At 40.8% G+C, this 15,210-nt stretch overlaps 1 protein-coding gene across 9 annotated transcripts in view; it reads left to right on the top strand.

Annotated features, from left to right (window-relative positions):
• LTBP1 (latent transforming growth factor beta binding protein 1) overlaps positions 1 to 5,714 on the top strand; it is a 210,017-nt gene extending 204,303 nt beyond the window's left edge. For all 9 annotated transcript variants that reach the window (XM_075089238.1, XM_075089236.1, XM_075089237.1 and 6 more), the window contains 2 exons: positions 3,265 to 3,414; positions 4,680 to 5,714. In XM_075089238.1, coding sequence (XP_074945339.1) covers positions 3,265 to 3,414; positions 4,680 to 4,849 — 320 coding nt within the window. In that variant the 3' untranslated portion in view covers positions 4,850 to 5,714. The remainder of the gene's footprint in view (positions 1 to 3,264; positions 3,415 to 4,679) is intronic.
• The last annotated feature ends 9,496 nt before the right edge of the window (positions 5,715 to 15,210 follow it).

Raw genomic sequence — 15,210 nt, 5'->3', positions numbered from 1 at the left:
CAGCTACAGGTCAAAAGGATTGCCAGTTTTCCCTCTCCCAAATTAATTTTCCTTTGGAGCATGGGACAGATTTCTTCAGAGTGCATTTAGTTTAAAAGAGAAAAAAAAAAAATCCCTTCACGCCAGCTTTCCACGATATTCCAGCAGAATTTATATGGGGGAAATGAAGAGCACGCAAGTCGTTCTCACTCAGCAGAGAAAATGTACAGCACAGTATGATCAGAGAGCATGCATGCATATAGCTGTCAGGCTAGATGGAATGTCTGCCAAGCAGGGTGTGAAGGACCCTATACAGCATCTCAGTTGTACTTCAGGAATATCGGGGTTCTTTATGGGTCTGGCCCAGCTCACTGTTAAGACTGATGGGAGAGGAATGCTTACAGACCTCAGCATCTTCTTCAAAATCAGCCACCCTGTACAGGTCCAACATATTTCATCACAGTTTTAGAGAAGAAAAGTGGAGGTATCAGAAGGAACTGGTAACTCCCCATGCTTTGTATACATGGCCTACAGGCTGCCACTATGTTCTTTCCCAGAGTGCTTCTCCTGTACAGGGAGTTACTTTTAAAGTAATAGTAATAGGTCAAAACAGGGCAGGAGGATTGCAGCACACCATTAGAAGGGTGACCCGATTTCTTGCACATGTTGCACTTTATACGTTTATACAGAACAACACAAATCAGGTTAATGAGTTCATTTCTATTTAGCATCTAAATGACCTCCTAGCTCTACACAGAATTGTAAAATTTCTTACTGCTTTACTTCCAGATTATTTGAATTAAACAGTGCTGAGTCTTGATGTCTAACTGAAATGTCCCACAGATGATAACTACCAAATACAATGAAAAGCCCAGAAAGATGACTGTGCAACCAATGTGATAGATAAAATACTGAGCACTTCACAAGTTATAAGCAGTAGTGAATAAATACCATAAAATTGTGGACAGTTTTGAATCCACAGCTGAGTCCACTATCTTAGGGACAGAGGCTTAATAGCCTATGTCTCTTGTTCCCATCCTATCACAGAATCGGATACAGGGACAAGCAAATGCATAGGAAACTACAAAACACACAACTGTATGACTCTGTCATGATCAGAGGCATATTCCCTGACAGATACAGTTGCCACATGTTTTGGGCATCAAAGACTTAGAAGTCACAATCCTGCTGCAGTCTGTATAAGAAATACAATACCGCCCATCCCATGGCAGGGCCTTGTACTTCAATGTAATATTTGTTACCTGTGTGTAATCAACTTCTACAGAACCAAACCACCCCGGTCCCATCCAGCTGTTTTGAAGTAGAATATTTTGTGAAGTAGGACTTGCTGTGAGTTGGGTTTAGCTAGTTAAAATTAAAACATACTGTATTTATGAGAGAGAGGAAAAAACTGTATATACATGTGAACCTATGTCTATGTACATGCATATATATGTACATATATTCTATATGTCAAATCAATGATGCCTTTATTTTAAAAAATATCTATGTATGGGGGGGCACCTTTCCCTTTCTTGGCACTGTTGTTTTTTTTATAAATTAGCAAAGATATTCACTTTAAAGGACCCTCAAGCTCTTTTAGAGGACTTGAGAATATAATGAAAATTGGTCAAGTTTCTTACTGCGTTATAACCATACATCATGGAAGTCCAATCAATATCCTCAGTACTATTGCACTGAGATGTGATTTACTAGGTTTGTGGAAAAGATGGTAATGTTTCCTACTTAATGTACACTTATATATGCCCTATGTATAGTATATGTTCTTGAGATGTGGCATATGTCAGCAAGTACTTATGTCATGATATGGGTTTGGTGTCACCAGAATTTATTCAGTGTACCACTGACCAGCATGATCCTTACTAAGAATCTCACCATGCTAGAGAAAATCCAGGACAGAAACAGTGTACTTAGTCAAAGAGCAGGGGGGAGTGGAAATAACAATAGAGAAGTGAAGTGGAGGACGATACAGAAAGGCCAAAGCAGGAAAGTCAAAGCAGGGCAAGAGAAAAGAGCGCCTCAAGAACCAAGACAGGATGGAGTAAATATAAAAAGACAGGAGAACAAGCACAGGAAAGGGAAGAATTCATATTCCTAGGTGGCACTGCAAATCTACGTATCACAACTGTTGCAACAATATATATCAGCCAACAGATTTTAAATAAACCAATAGTTTGTTTGTGGCATCACTGTATTAATTATATTAGTTATGGGGCAGATGGGGAGATGTATCCTACCCTATTCCACTCCAGCTCGAATTTCCCCTCCATTTCTATGCTGTATAGTCATTATGCTGGTAAACCTACAACTCCCGAATGCGTTCAACTTTTTCCTCAAAAGTCCTTTTGATGCGATGGGCTGCCATCTGCAGTCCTGTTACATCACTGCTCCGTGAATAGAAAGCTAGTAAAAAACTTGGACAGGACTAACAGAAGCAATTTAGTCCTAGGGAGAATCTCTGAACATGTAAAAATGTCAAATAATTTTTAAAGTATAAATTCTCCCTTATACATAAAAGCATAACTGTCAAAAAAGCCCAGGACAGGGAGCACAAAGGCACTGTACAAACCACTGAATACAAAGACAACTCTCTAGCTTTGACTACTCACCATCTAGAATTATGACAAGGAGCAATTGGTAGATTATAGGTATTTGTACTGGCACCAGTCACTGAAGTACCAGCCAAAGGGTTGTTAACCAAAACCACAACAGGAAAGCAGTCTCTGATTTCTTCTTACTTTCCTTAATGCAGTTGAGATTGATTTTTTTTTTTAAATACGTTTTCTTCTAGATAATTCAGAACGCATCTCTTCCCCCCCTACACACACCTTATTTTTTCTACAATACTGTTTTAGGGAACTTTTACTCTAGACTGTACTTATTACTTCTTACCTTTGTTTCCATAAAGGTTGATACACATACCAATTCAAATAAAAGGTGCTATTTAGAAAACACCGGTTTATCCTTTAAAAAAATATACTGTCAAATTATGCAGCTTCCTTTAAAGAAAAATAGATTTTTAACACAAATTAAAAGCTGAAGAGTTCACAAAGTTATTCAGTTTTCATCCTGAAACATACGACCGCACTTTTCTAGTGCATTTAAAACTCCAGATGGTGCAGATCTGCTAAAGCTGACCTATTTTCTGCAAAGTCAAGTCACATTCCAGTAAACTTCTAAGAGAATTTCAGACTCTTGCTATGCATTCGGGTGTACTTTCAACTGTTCTGTTACTTACTTGTTTGCAATTCTTTCTCCACCCAGGTTTTCTGAACAGCTTTGAGGAGTTACAAGCAGAGGAATGTGGTATTCTGAATGGATGTGAAAATGGCCGATGTGTAAGAGTCCAGGAAGGCTACACCTGTGACTGCTTTGATGGCTATCACCTGGACATGGCCAAAATGACTTGTGTTGGTGAGGATCGCGTATTACTACTACTTCTTCCGTTAGTCTGTCAGTTTACTTAGTCACTTGACCTAAGGAGGGGCCAGAAAAAAGGGGTTCTAGATGATCACCTGAATTACATTAAAGATGCCAACTTCGTTTGATTTACTGCAAAGGCCAGTAAATATTGTTACAGAAATAACTGTGCTGGTGTTCCTCAGTTCATCTTGGTCGTTACAGCTGTGTTTAGTTAAAAGCCTAGAAATGAGCAGACACACATTTGTGTAATGAAGCTTAAACTTGTATCAATCATTTAATACTACAGAACTAATGTTTTTCAAAGGCTTTAGTGTGCTAAGAGGATGGAACTGGATCCAGAGCAGAAGAGTAATTTTAAAAGCAGATTTTTAGGGTGGCTGAATCACCTAAATATGCGGATAACCACTTGGTGGGGTTTGGCCCCTGATTCTCACTGATTTCAACAGTCAACAGACCAGCCTATTCCTCTCACTCTCAGACTAGTAAATTTGCATAACTACTAACCAGGACATCTGTCGACTGTGTCTTCAATTAAAACAACAAAACACAGGAATGGCAAGTGTCAGTGAGAAGGTGAAGCAAAACGACACTCCTCAGTGTAGAAGCCTAGTAGAGACCGTGCGTGGGTATATCAGTTTAAGGTCTGTACTAACCTTGCTTAGCATTATACTTTGTAATCCACAGCTGAGGTCTCCCAGCTGTATCATGATAAGCTGCCTGCATGCCTTGTAATCTTTAGGACTTTATGGCAAGCTGGCCTCCTTAGCAAGAAAAGATGTAGCTCCTGTGTATTTCAGGCCAGTGCTGCACAATATTGAGTGCAGAAGTTTGCTGTCCACAACTGTTTAGTTGGCAATACCAACAGCTCCTGAAGGATTTGATTTTCTAAAATACAGATATTATACTAAGAACTTGGAGCTTCTTTCTTACAAGACACTTTTCAGTCATCACATAAACACCTGTCAGTGGTTATTAAATTTTTGTTTTGCAGCTTAGGCTGAATTTGGACTTCATGATCTAACACTTTAAGGCTATTTAGTACACTATTGATGTGCTATAATAACTTACACCTCTTTCTGATAACATAGTCATCTGTTACAGCTTTTGACCCAGCCTAATTCCACCTGATCTGAACTGAAAATGTAGTTCTCAGTGTATTCATACAGCACATTCTACTCCTGACAATGCTGGAAATAAGTGAGTTCTACCTACACAGGAGGCTTAAGTGCATGTGTTTTGATGTCCCCTTTTTGCAGATGTGAATGAATGCAACGAGCTGAACAACAGGATGTCTCTCTGCAAGAACGCCAAATGCATTAACACAGAAGGTTCGTACAAGTGCTTGTGTCTCCCAGGGTACGTACCTTCAGACAAGCCAAACTACTGCACACCACTGAACTCAGAACTAGAGAGTGAACTGGAGTAGAGGAAAATCTCCATATCCTAAGCCCATATACTCTGCACTGTATAAAGAAAAGGAAGAAGAGTATTTAACTTGAGAAGATAAGGCACCGGAGTAGCAAACGTAAGGGGAGAAAAGCATTGAAATGTGTCAAGGTGAGGCATGATGGGCTGATTGTGTATCAGCTTCACTGAAATGACAGACCAAACGGACACATTACTCTGTATGAAAGAAACAATCAACTATATAGTGTGTTCATAAGAAAACAAGTATCTTTGAAAATAAGCAAAAACAGTGCTGTTATTTTAAACAGAAGAGCTTTGGTTTTTTTGGTTTGGTTTTTTTTTTTTTACTATTGCTTGATTAATTTGGCATTTAAATAGTGACGGAAATATTTTATATTACTATGTCATTTTTTGATTGTTCAGTTCCTCGCGTACTGTTTCTTTTCAGACCTTTTTTCTGATCAGTACAAATTCTATGATACAGATATTCTTAGGCCATTTTATAAGAACTGTTACACAGGGTAATGCTCCTCCTCCTCTGGAACATTGGTCAGTGACTTTTTATTAATTTGTTAGTTGTCTGCCCTGTGGAGCAGGCACCATTTGTTTTCTAATGTTTATATACCTTGGCGAAAAGTCCTTATATTCATTTTGTAGTCTGTATGGTTGTTACTGCACTTAAAAGTCTTTAGAACCTTTCTTGCCAAGTTCAAAGCTGCTAGTGGACAACATTGGATTCCTTTTGTACATTAAAACAAAAGATCTTAGCTCACGTCTGTATTGTAATGTGTAAATTGAACACAAGAGAGATCTTGTATGATTACCCTAACATATTAAAGCTGTATATTAAAACTCAATAAAATCACCTTTTTTTTTAGAAAAAAGTTATTTACTAATTGTAGGCATATTTTTTTCTTTTATTGGTGTTTATGTTACAAGAATCAACCCCTCAGGTGTTTACAGTACTAGAATTAATTTACATTGTGATAGTTATAGGGAGCTGTCTGGCTGGTTTCTACTTCTCATGCTGTATTAATAAGGCCGGAATCTGAATTAGTTGATGCCTGAAGTTGAGCTTCCAGAGGGAAGATTTCAAACACAGACCTACAGAAACTGTTTGACTTGGAAGCTGATTCCCGTGGAATTTTTCTTCTTTCCTGGTTTAGGCAGGTTTCCCACTAAATCTGCAAATAAGGCTTTTCAGTATGACGGCCTGGTTTTCAGAAAATATTGAAGAGAAGGGTGAGAATTTCCTTTTTGTGATGAACTCTACCTTCCCGTCAGCTCTATTTTTCAGTGGAAGGAAAGATAGATATTAGGAGACTGACAGATGTTTCACTTTACCTTCTTCAGAGTGAAGGAGTTTGCTTTGGGAATCCTGAAACAGGTCCTTTTGACATTTTCCAAATGAAACATTTTTGCTGTGTCTTTTAGACCTGCCCAGCATTAAAAGGAAAATGATAACAAGAGACTTTAAAAAGTGGGTTAAATTGGGCCCGACTGTCCAAAAATTAGATCTTTCACCAAAAAAAGAAATACTTGTTTTGGTTCTGCATCAGATTTCTTTTCCAATATTTAGGTCAGCCACTGAACCAAAAATATCGTAAGTTGTATTCTTTTCAGTACTGCGCACTCAGTAAATCTCATTAAAGCCCATGTGCCTGTTAACATGCAGAAGCATCTGTCCTTCCCACAGCACCTCCTCTCTATCTGCTGGAATTTGACATGAGGGCTAGTGAAGATATTGTACGTTTAAGATCTGATGGGATGTTAAAGTGCAAGAAAAATTTCTGAATGAAACTGTGGGGAGAGGGATCTTTAAGGAAGAGACTCTTTGTAAAGTGCCCAACTCCCTTGCCTTTTCTAGAATTAAGCAGTAGAGGGGTGAAGGGCCAATTGCTCTTCTCAGTCAAAAGAGGTAGACTACAAACACTACAGCTGGTCTATAATCACAAAAAAAAATTCTTGCTTACCTGTTGTGGTTGAGGAGGAGGGAAGGAAGGTCTGGTCTTACTTGGGAATTTTGTAACTAAAGAGTTCTTAGTTTTCCTGCTTAAGGTTAATCCTATGATCTTAATAAAAACCAAAGTCATAGTTACACCCCTTCACTGGATTCAAGATGAGCTCTGGTCTGCTTTCAGCTATCGTGAAAATTCATAGACAAGACAGTGCTCCCACACTCCCACCTCCAGATGGCCACCTCCTGCTTCAGAAAGTGGCTATGCTCACCTCTGAAAGACAGCCCAGGCTCCAAAGCTGCCACTGCAGTCAGCACCACAGCCTCAGGTTTTTAACATCACAGTACTCCTTCAATCCTTCCCCAACTAGAGAGTTAAAATGGCAGTACAAGTCTCCACTTTTTGTGGCAGTACACCAGTATGCCAGCTGAGGAAATAACACTCAAAATTCAGTACCCTTAGAAGTCTTTGCTTGGGGTCAAACACTGTACTGAACATGTAATTCTGAGCCACAAGATTGGCTCCTTGCTGATTTATTGCATCTTTTTAAAACAGCAAGTTTGGAATAGCCTGGGACTTTGCCATTCTCAGACAATATATACTCCAACCCCCTTACTTTGTGTTATTTCAGACAAAAAAAACCCGAACCCAAATCCAAGCTGTTCCAGGAACAGCAAAATCAAAACAAAGCCTGAATGCCTGTAACTTTTCCTTGTAACTCTCTCTTCAGCAGACTAGCTCCAGCTCCTTGCATCTCTGCCATGCTCAACAAGCACAGGCAGCACCCATCTGCAGCTGTGGGAGCCACGACAGGGTGACAGATGCACATGCATTGACACAACTGCTGCCAAACCAAATGTTGTCTGTCCTCTCAGCAGGGAGGGATAGTTGGGTTCTCTAGCTGTTCATCAAACTTCACAGACCTCAGGTTGTACTGGCCTTTTCAACTCATTTGCCTTATATACATAGTTGAAATCAGCCACAGAGCTGCCAGTAAAAGCTACCAGTAGGTTCAGAGAGATGGCACACACTGGCTCTGGTTCCACAGAACAAACCAACCAGCAAACCTAAGCCTAAGTGCCCTCTTGGCCTATCGGTTTCTGTCACCAGCAATTCACAAAAGACGTTTTGGTGCATCAGGCCACCTTCCATCTCCCCTGCCCAATTCCAGAGGGCATCAGTTGACCCAAGCCCCGAGTGAAGCTTGAAAACATTTTTCTGGTTCAATAGTCATGTCTTCATCATAGCTGCACTCTTCTATTACAGACACTGTATACGCAAACAACATACTTTGTGCATGCTTCTGCCTTTCCCTTTTTCCTCTTCTTACCTCTAATATGCCTTAGAACACATACAGGGAGCCAAAAGCAAACCAAACGGCCTGAACGCCACTCACATCCCAGTGCTTAGTATTCCACGTTGCCTGGCTCCAGGCCTTCAGAAATGCTTCAACAAAGGAACCACAATTGAAGGAATTAAGTGAAATTCAGCCAATCTGACCTCAGCCTCTGGAGCCCACCTACTTTGCCCGAGTGTAGCATAGCTGGTTCTGTCATTTCACCTGAAAAGCTGTGGGGCTCGAGAATACAGTTTTGATTCATAGTTAAACATTTTCTTAACATCATTAAGACAAGGGATTGGACACCATGGCTGTAGCCATTTACTTGTTACAAGAGCTGCAGTTTAGGTGAGAGGCCTAAAAATACAGAAACCACCACATACAACTCCATGATTGAAGTTTCTGAGTGCAGTGGAGTCTGGAACAGATTACAATTTATACCAAATGGCACCAATACTTTTTATAACCATATGGACCCTTTAAAAAAAAAAATATTAGTCCTTTTTCAGCCAGCCATTTCCTTGCTACAAAAAAAATTAAAATTGCTGACATGGTAGAACTGAATTCTGCTGGTTCCTGTATAATGCTGCTGTGTTAATGAGAATGAAGCTACTACAGAACTAGAGTTAAACACACTTCAGCTAGAAAGGCATTTGATACGGATAGATACCTTCATTTTGGGATGCTAGTCAATGAAAAATTAGCCAATGTTAAAACTATTCAAAGTGAGCACTAACATTCCCTGGGAAAAAAAAGTCACAGCTGGACAGATCATTTCAATCCAAGAGAAAAAAACTGGCAGTCATGACAAATAGTTAGCTCGTCAGTGGCAACTGACACACTCAAATAAATTCCTGACTAAGAGAAGTCCTAAAATGCTAATCGTACCAAAGTGGTTGTCATGACCTATTAGCTCCCAGGGATCCTAATCCCCATGGGGGTTTGAATCTGAGTTTTGCGATCCTCACTGCCCCTTGAGTGATGTCGATGTGGCAGCAGAGGGGCTCCTGGCTTTGGCACTCCGTCCTAACTTCTCAAAAGAAAAGGCGACAGAATTAGCGTGTGTCACAGGCCTGATCTGGCCCGCAAGTGAACCACAGTGCATTCCTTCAAAGTTCACAGCAAACAAAAACCCCACTGCAGCCTCTAGGCGAGACTACAGTATTGTTCTTTTAATAATGCCACCCACTTTGAAGAGTAGTTTGTACTTTCTGGGGACTCTGCTAACACCAAACAGTCCAAGAGAGCTATTAAGGAGCAATTCAAACAAAAAAGAGGTGAACTGCTGTGTCACAGAGGCTACTGCTCACTTCTGAGATCATTATTTGGTATTTATATAGCTTTTTCTATTAGATGATCTGAAATTTACCTAGGGAAGCTAAGTCATGTCTCCAAAAGAGAAGCAGACTAACCAAGAGTGACTGAATGAGGAAAATCAGCCATTTGCCGAAGGTTTGCCAATGAGTGACAGCGTCAGCCTGGGCCAGAGTGTAACAGTGTTCTTTGGGAGAATGCCAAAGACTGGGCTACAGTCACTGCATTCACCTACAGGAGTATCCTCACACAGCAAGAGACTGAGAAAATTTGGACCCTCCTGGGGCACCACCTCCACAGCTGGCACAGGCTGTGTTTGCACACCAAGCTATGAAAGATCTTGAATCCCAACACCACACCACCCCTGCCAACCTTTACCATTTGAGCACCCATGTATCAAAAAGAGACGTTGTGCTGAAACAGGCTTTTCCTCTGTGACAACCTGCATTCAGTGATTTTACTATCTGATGGGGAAAGAATGGCATAAACCAAAGAAATGCAGGATGTCTGCTGTGTCGGATTCCCTTCGAGACCACTGAATCACCAGATATGCATTTTGACTCAGAGATGCTTAATGGAAGTTTTCAGGCTGCATGCACTGTCCGAGCTGTGTCTGGGGTCTGTAATTGTTCTGCTCTTCTCCCTCTCGAGCTGTAGGGCTGGGAAGATACCGCTATGCCTCAGCAGCTGAGCAGCCTCACTGAACTTTGAAGCGTGCCCTACCTGAAGCAGGAAATGGCAGTAGGAACCTCCAGAGATTCCTTCCAAACAATATTTTTCTGTGAGAGGAGGCTGTGACCTGACAGCAGCCTCTGCTCTCTAGCCTGATGTGAGACAGGGAACCTGGCAGAGGAGATGTGACCCCTTTTCCTTATTCTCCCACACCTAAGCACATGCAAGGAGAGTGCCTTTCACATTGGCAAAAACAGAACCCCAGTCTGATCAGCCTGTCTCAGGAGAATCCCATCCAGAAGGCGCATTATGCACAATGTGGTTTGTTGCTTGCTGTTAACCAATACATTCTTGAAGAATTAAGCGACAACCTCAGGTAGAAGGGAAGCTCTACAGTACAGTTTTTGTCCTGACAAAAGACACTGAGGAGGAAGGAAATTAGGATATTCTTATTTTTTTCTACACTGACTTTCCCTTCCCCTCAAGTCATGCTTCACCACACACTGCTTTCCATTAGCTCTGAACCAAGGGGAATGGAGAGGATACTGCTAGCCAGCATGGAAAATATATACGTGACAATTTCAGCATCACCTCCAATCCCTATCTACTCATGCTGCCAGGATCCAGTCTGGGCTGGATTTTCAAAAGCACTCCATATTGATTTAGCTCTTCTCTCACAGAAACCTGTGGCACTATCATGGATTCCAGTGGGAGCAGAGCAAAGGCTGTGCCAAGCTCTTTTGAGAAATCCCACCGTCTGTGTTTAATGAGGAATGTCTCTGGCAGGAAAGTTTTGAGTACATCTAAGCAGATTTTTTTATTTCTTTCACATTAAAAGTTTAATTTCTGCCACTTCTCATCCAGGAGATAACTGCCCAGAAAGATGGGTAGGTCCTGTTCCAAAATCCCCAGCAGGATATAGTTTGTTTCCACCTAATACTGAATTACACTTTCCTGTCATTTAAATGGTCCCTGTCACTTTGTGAGTGTGCACCATTCTCAGGCTCCACACCTCCCCTTCCTGCTGCAGGCAGCCATCCAGCTCAGCTCTGGCCAGAAGGGCATTCCCCACTTTCTGTCCCGTTTGATACCCCTTTCCAGGGCCAGTCCTTGCTGCAGTCCTGCTTTTCGCCTCCTGTCATTTGCTCATGACCCAAAGCCTCACCATCCCATGCACCTATTCCTTCCTGTTCCTTGGCACTGGACTTCACAAAGTAGTTTTCATCCTGTAAATACAGATTTGGCATGTGGTGAAACTGATATCTACTATCCGGTACTTAGAAAAAATCTTCTTCCAAGGTAAACTGATCACATCCATCACAGCAGTCTCTCTCCTCACAGAACTACAAGGCACCACCACCAGGCATGTTCATTTTCCTTCTTTTACCACAGGCAAGAAATTTCAAGTCTGTGTTTAGCAATGAATGTATTCTTCTTTGGCCTGCAACATCACCAAACTGAGCTGAATAGCAAACATGGAATAAGGAAGTTTCAAAAATAAAACAGGAAAGGGAAATCCTTTGATTTGCACAACAGTGAGCTGAATGAACATGGCATTTTCGTCCACACTTACTCATGCTTAAATGTATTTTTTTCCAAAATGTAAAAAAAAAAAAATTTTTAATTCCCTTAAGCTGAAAAGAAAAAAAGAGGAACTACCTTAACTATATTACTTATTGCAATGTTAATTTATTTCAGTACATTGAATATAAAAGCAGATGAAAGGGAGCTTTTGAGGGCTTCACTGTTGAATGAAACAATACATAGTGCATCCAGACAGATATATTAATTTAACATCTGGTAATAGTTCTGGTATTGGGTTATTCTACCAGAAGGCAGCAGTAACTATTTTTAGCCAAGCTGGCCCTTACTTCATCCACTAAAACTTGGTTTATATTTGAGTGTTTGCTAAAAACATTACATCTACCACATACCAGACCTAACAAAACACTTGCAAATGTGTACCATAAGGAAGATAGTCCAGGAAAAGCTAATGCTATAGGTATTTTCTCTGTCTAAACACCTAACTCAAAACAGCACCAAGAGACTCAGCAGCATACAGGGCTCGAGGGCAAGACCCTTGAGCGAGAGCTCCTTGCACATGGTCTTCCAGCCTCCAGGGCAGACCAAACAAAAGGTCCGTCCAGCAGCTCTCTCTCACTATGATTCCCGTATACTTCTAATGTGACTATTTCAGTTCTCTGTGAGTTCCACTGTCATCTCTTCATTCTTCTGTACAATTGACAGTATCTGCTAATTAACACATACCAGCATTTTCCCAGCTAATTCTGGTGCAACTCCACTGAATTCAGAGACTCACACAAGGAGTAACTGTGCTCCCAATATATAAAGTACCACAGCAATTTTCTAATGCTTCAAAATTTCAAAAAATAAAACAATTCAAAACTGTGAGGATTGAGGTGTTTAAAGCCTTTCGAAAGAGATCTAGCAACGCTGGAGAAATTTGCTAATTATAAATTTTTCCTATGTTTCAAAACAAGTACTATCTCACTGAACCTTTCCAAATCCCCTCTTGGCAACATGAAACATGAATTAAAATGTACTTGTAATTAAAGGGCAAAAAGTAGGAGTCAAACCAAACTTTTTAAACTCTGGGTTTGGGGTTTAAGTTATCTTTATGTAAAGCATTTTATTGTAGGCTCATAAATGAGATGACGTATCAGCAGGTTACAAAACTTATTAATTTTATAATTAATAAAAGTTACTAGAATTCTCCCACTGCACAACCAGCAGAAGATCTGAACCCAGCACCAGCTGTTCAGCGACTAGACAGAAATATAAGCAAATATCATAAAGACCTGGAGGTGCAATAGGAGAGATAAAGCCCTTATAATGTGTTTGTGCTGAAAAATGCAGAAAAGAGGAGAGCTCCGGGGAAGCCTGCCATTCACAGGTTTTAACAGCAAAGATACTTTTTCTCCTGCCTTTGTCACTAGAGGTCAGCACAGCATCTGAAGTGCCACATTGTTCACGTTTAAGGATAAGAAAATCCACAAATCTTAGAAGGAAATGGTGACCTTAAGAAATAGCTCCAAGTAGACAGAATCTGTGTTTCTGCCATGGGAAAAATGTGAAATGTGAAGCCTCAGAAAAAGAACAACACAGCAGCAATCGAAAAGCCTGAACCCAAAAACAGAGTAAAAGCATGCTAGAAGTTTAAAGGTTCCCACAGAGCAAATACAGTCTAACAATGACTATTTTTAAAACACCCATTAGCCTAAAGTAAAAGCTGTCACCTAAAAAGCCGAGCTGACTCTGAGGACTCCTCCTGATTCATGAGAAATAAGCTATTTAATCTCCCTGAACAACAAAATTCTGTCCCAGGCTATGAGCAGCTGGTCTAGCTCATGTAAAGCTAGCTCATACATGCAGGTCACGGAGACAGGGAAAGCATTAACTGCACTGGAACAATTCCTAGGAATGCAGGAACAGGGAAAGAAAAACCCACACTCATCCTCCTGACACAACAAAAATCACTAAAGAAACCTCATGCTTAGGGAGTCTCACTGTGCACACTGCTATTCCTGTCCCCTGGGGCCTCTTAAAGACGTGATTAGTGTCAGCCAGGAGGTGACACGCTATCACAGCACCTGACAGGAACCGTGAAGAAGCAACTCTTCCTCTTTCTTTCAGAAGAGGAGGCTGCAGCAGTCAGCTGCTCTCAAGACAGGTGCAAGCAACATTGATTTGGCACTGAAGAGATGTCACCGTGTAGCGGGGCAAATCAGTTGCTTCCCCTCCCAGCATATGTGCCAGGAAAAGGATCCATGTTCCAGTATGATTTATGGTGTTCAATTCACCGCTCCAGCAGAAGAGCACGTTTGTCAGTATGACCCGGGCTCCAACAGAGAACTGTGTAGCTGTACCCCAAAAAGCCATTCAGTACAGATTGCCCTACCTCACATGGCAGCAAAGAGGCTTAGACTACAGTGTCTTCCATAAGCTGACACAACAGTGTTTAGCACAAGTTAACCTGTCTCCCCTGTTGCGGCAGATACAGGAAAGCAATACTTTGAAATCCAGAAATGTTTGGTCAGCAGACAGAAGCCCCTTGGAATAGTGGCAAAGGAAACTACAGGAGAATAAATTCACACTGATACATGGTGAAAGTAACTCATCTTGGTCAATGAATTACAGCAAGGGGGAAACTAGCGTAAATGAGAACCTAACTCCATCAGCCTAATAAAAAGCAGATGGATTTTAGCCATTTTTAGATTTAAAATTTTCTTTCCTAATCTACACCTGGCTATGAGGGATAAGTAAAATGGTGTGCACAGCTTCTAGCAACCATGAAAAAGTTAACAGATTCCTGTAGGAAAGTCTTTTTGCTAGAGATTCATTACCTGTAAAACACATCATTGCTCTTTTATTAGTACATTATACAAAAAGGAGGTAACAGTTTGTCACTGCTATCTGTTTCTCACTTTTTTTCTTGGAAACTTCAATTCTAAAAGTCACATTAAAATAAATACAAGAGTAGAAAAGTGGGCTTTTGAGATCAAACATCTAAAGACCAAGGTGCAGGCCTGAGGTCTTCTATCCATTACTATTACCTTTGAGTCAGTGCACATGGGAGTCAAAAATGGGCACCTTGTTGTGCCAAGTCCTACAAAAAAAGGCTTTCTCTCAACAGAGGTATAAAATGAGAAAATAAGATGGATACAGGTGGAAAAAGTATACAAGGAAATAATGAGATAATGCTAGTAGTAGTGAGAGCAGCTCCCCACCCTGTACGAACAAGAGATGCAGTCAGGAATGGGGACTTCTGACATGGCATCCTGAGCAGCCAGGATTGCTGAGAAGCCACAAAGATGTGCAGCACCAGAAGAAGAACTTGCTGGAGATCATTTCTAACTGTTCAAGAACCTGTTGAAATTTTAAGTAGCCCTTTTTACCTTCCCGGAACAAAACACTACTTGCTGCCCTGCAGCAACAGTGTTGACATTTTTAAAGGACGATGGGACAAAGGAGAGTTTTGCAGAAGAACAGTGAGTAACGTTGCAGTTGTTTATGGCAGGTTCTTAAAAGTAGAGGAGAAAACATAAGGGTGCTTGCATGAAAATTCTACAAGTGGGA

This window comes from Phalacrocorax aristotelis, chromosome 3, assembly GCF_949628215.1.
Source record: "Phalacrocorax aristotelis chromosome 3, bGulAri2.1, whole genome shotgun sequence".
Taxonomy (NCBI): domain Eukaryota; kingdom Metazoa; phylum Chordata; class Aves; order Suliformes; family Phalacrocoracidae; genus Phalacrocorax; species Phalacrocorax aristotelis.
This window is presented reverse-complemented; position numbering and strand designations above follow the sequence as displayed.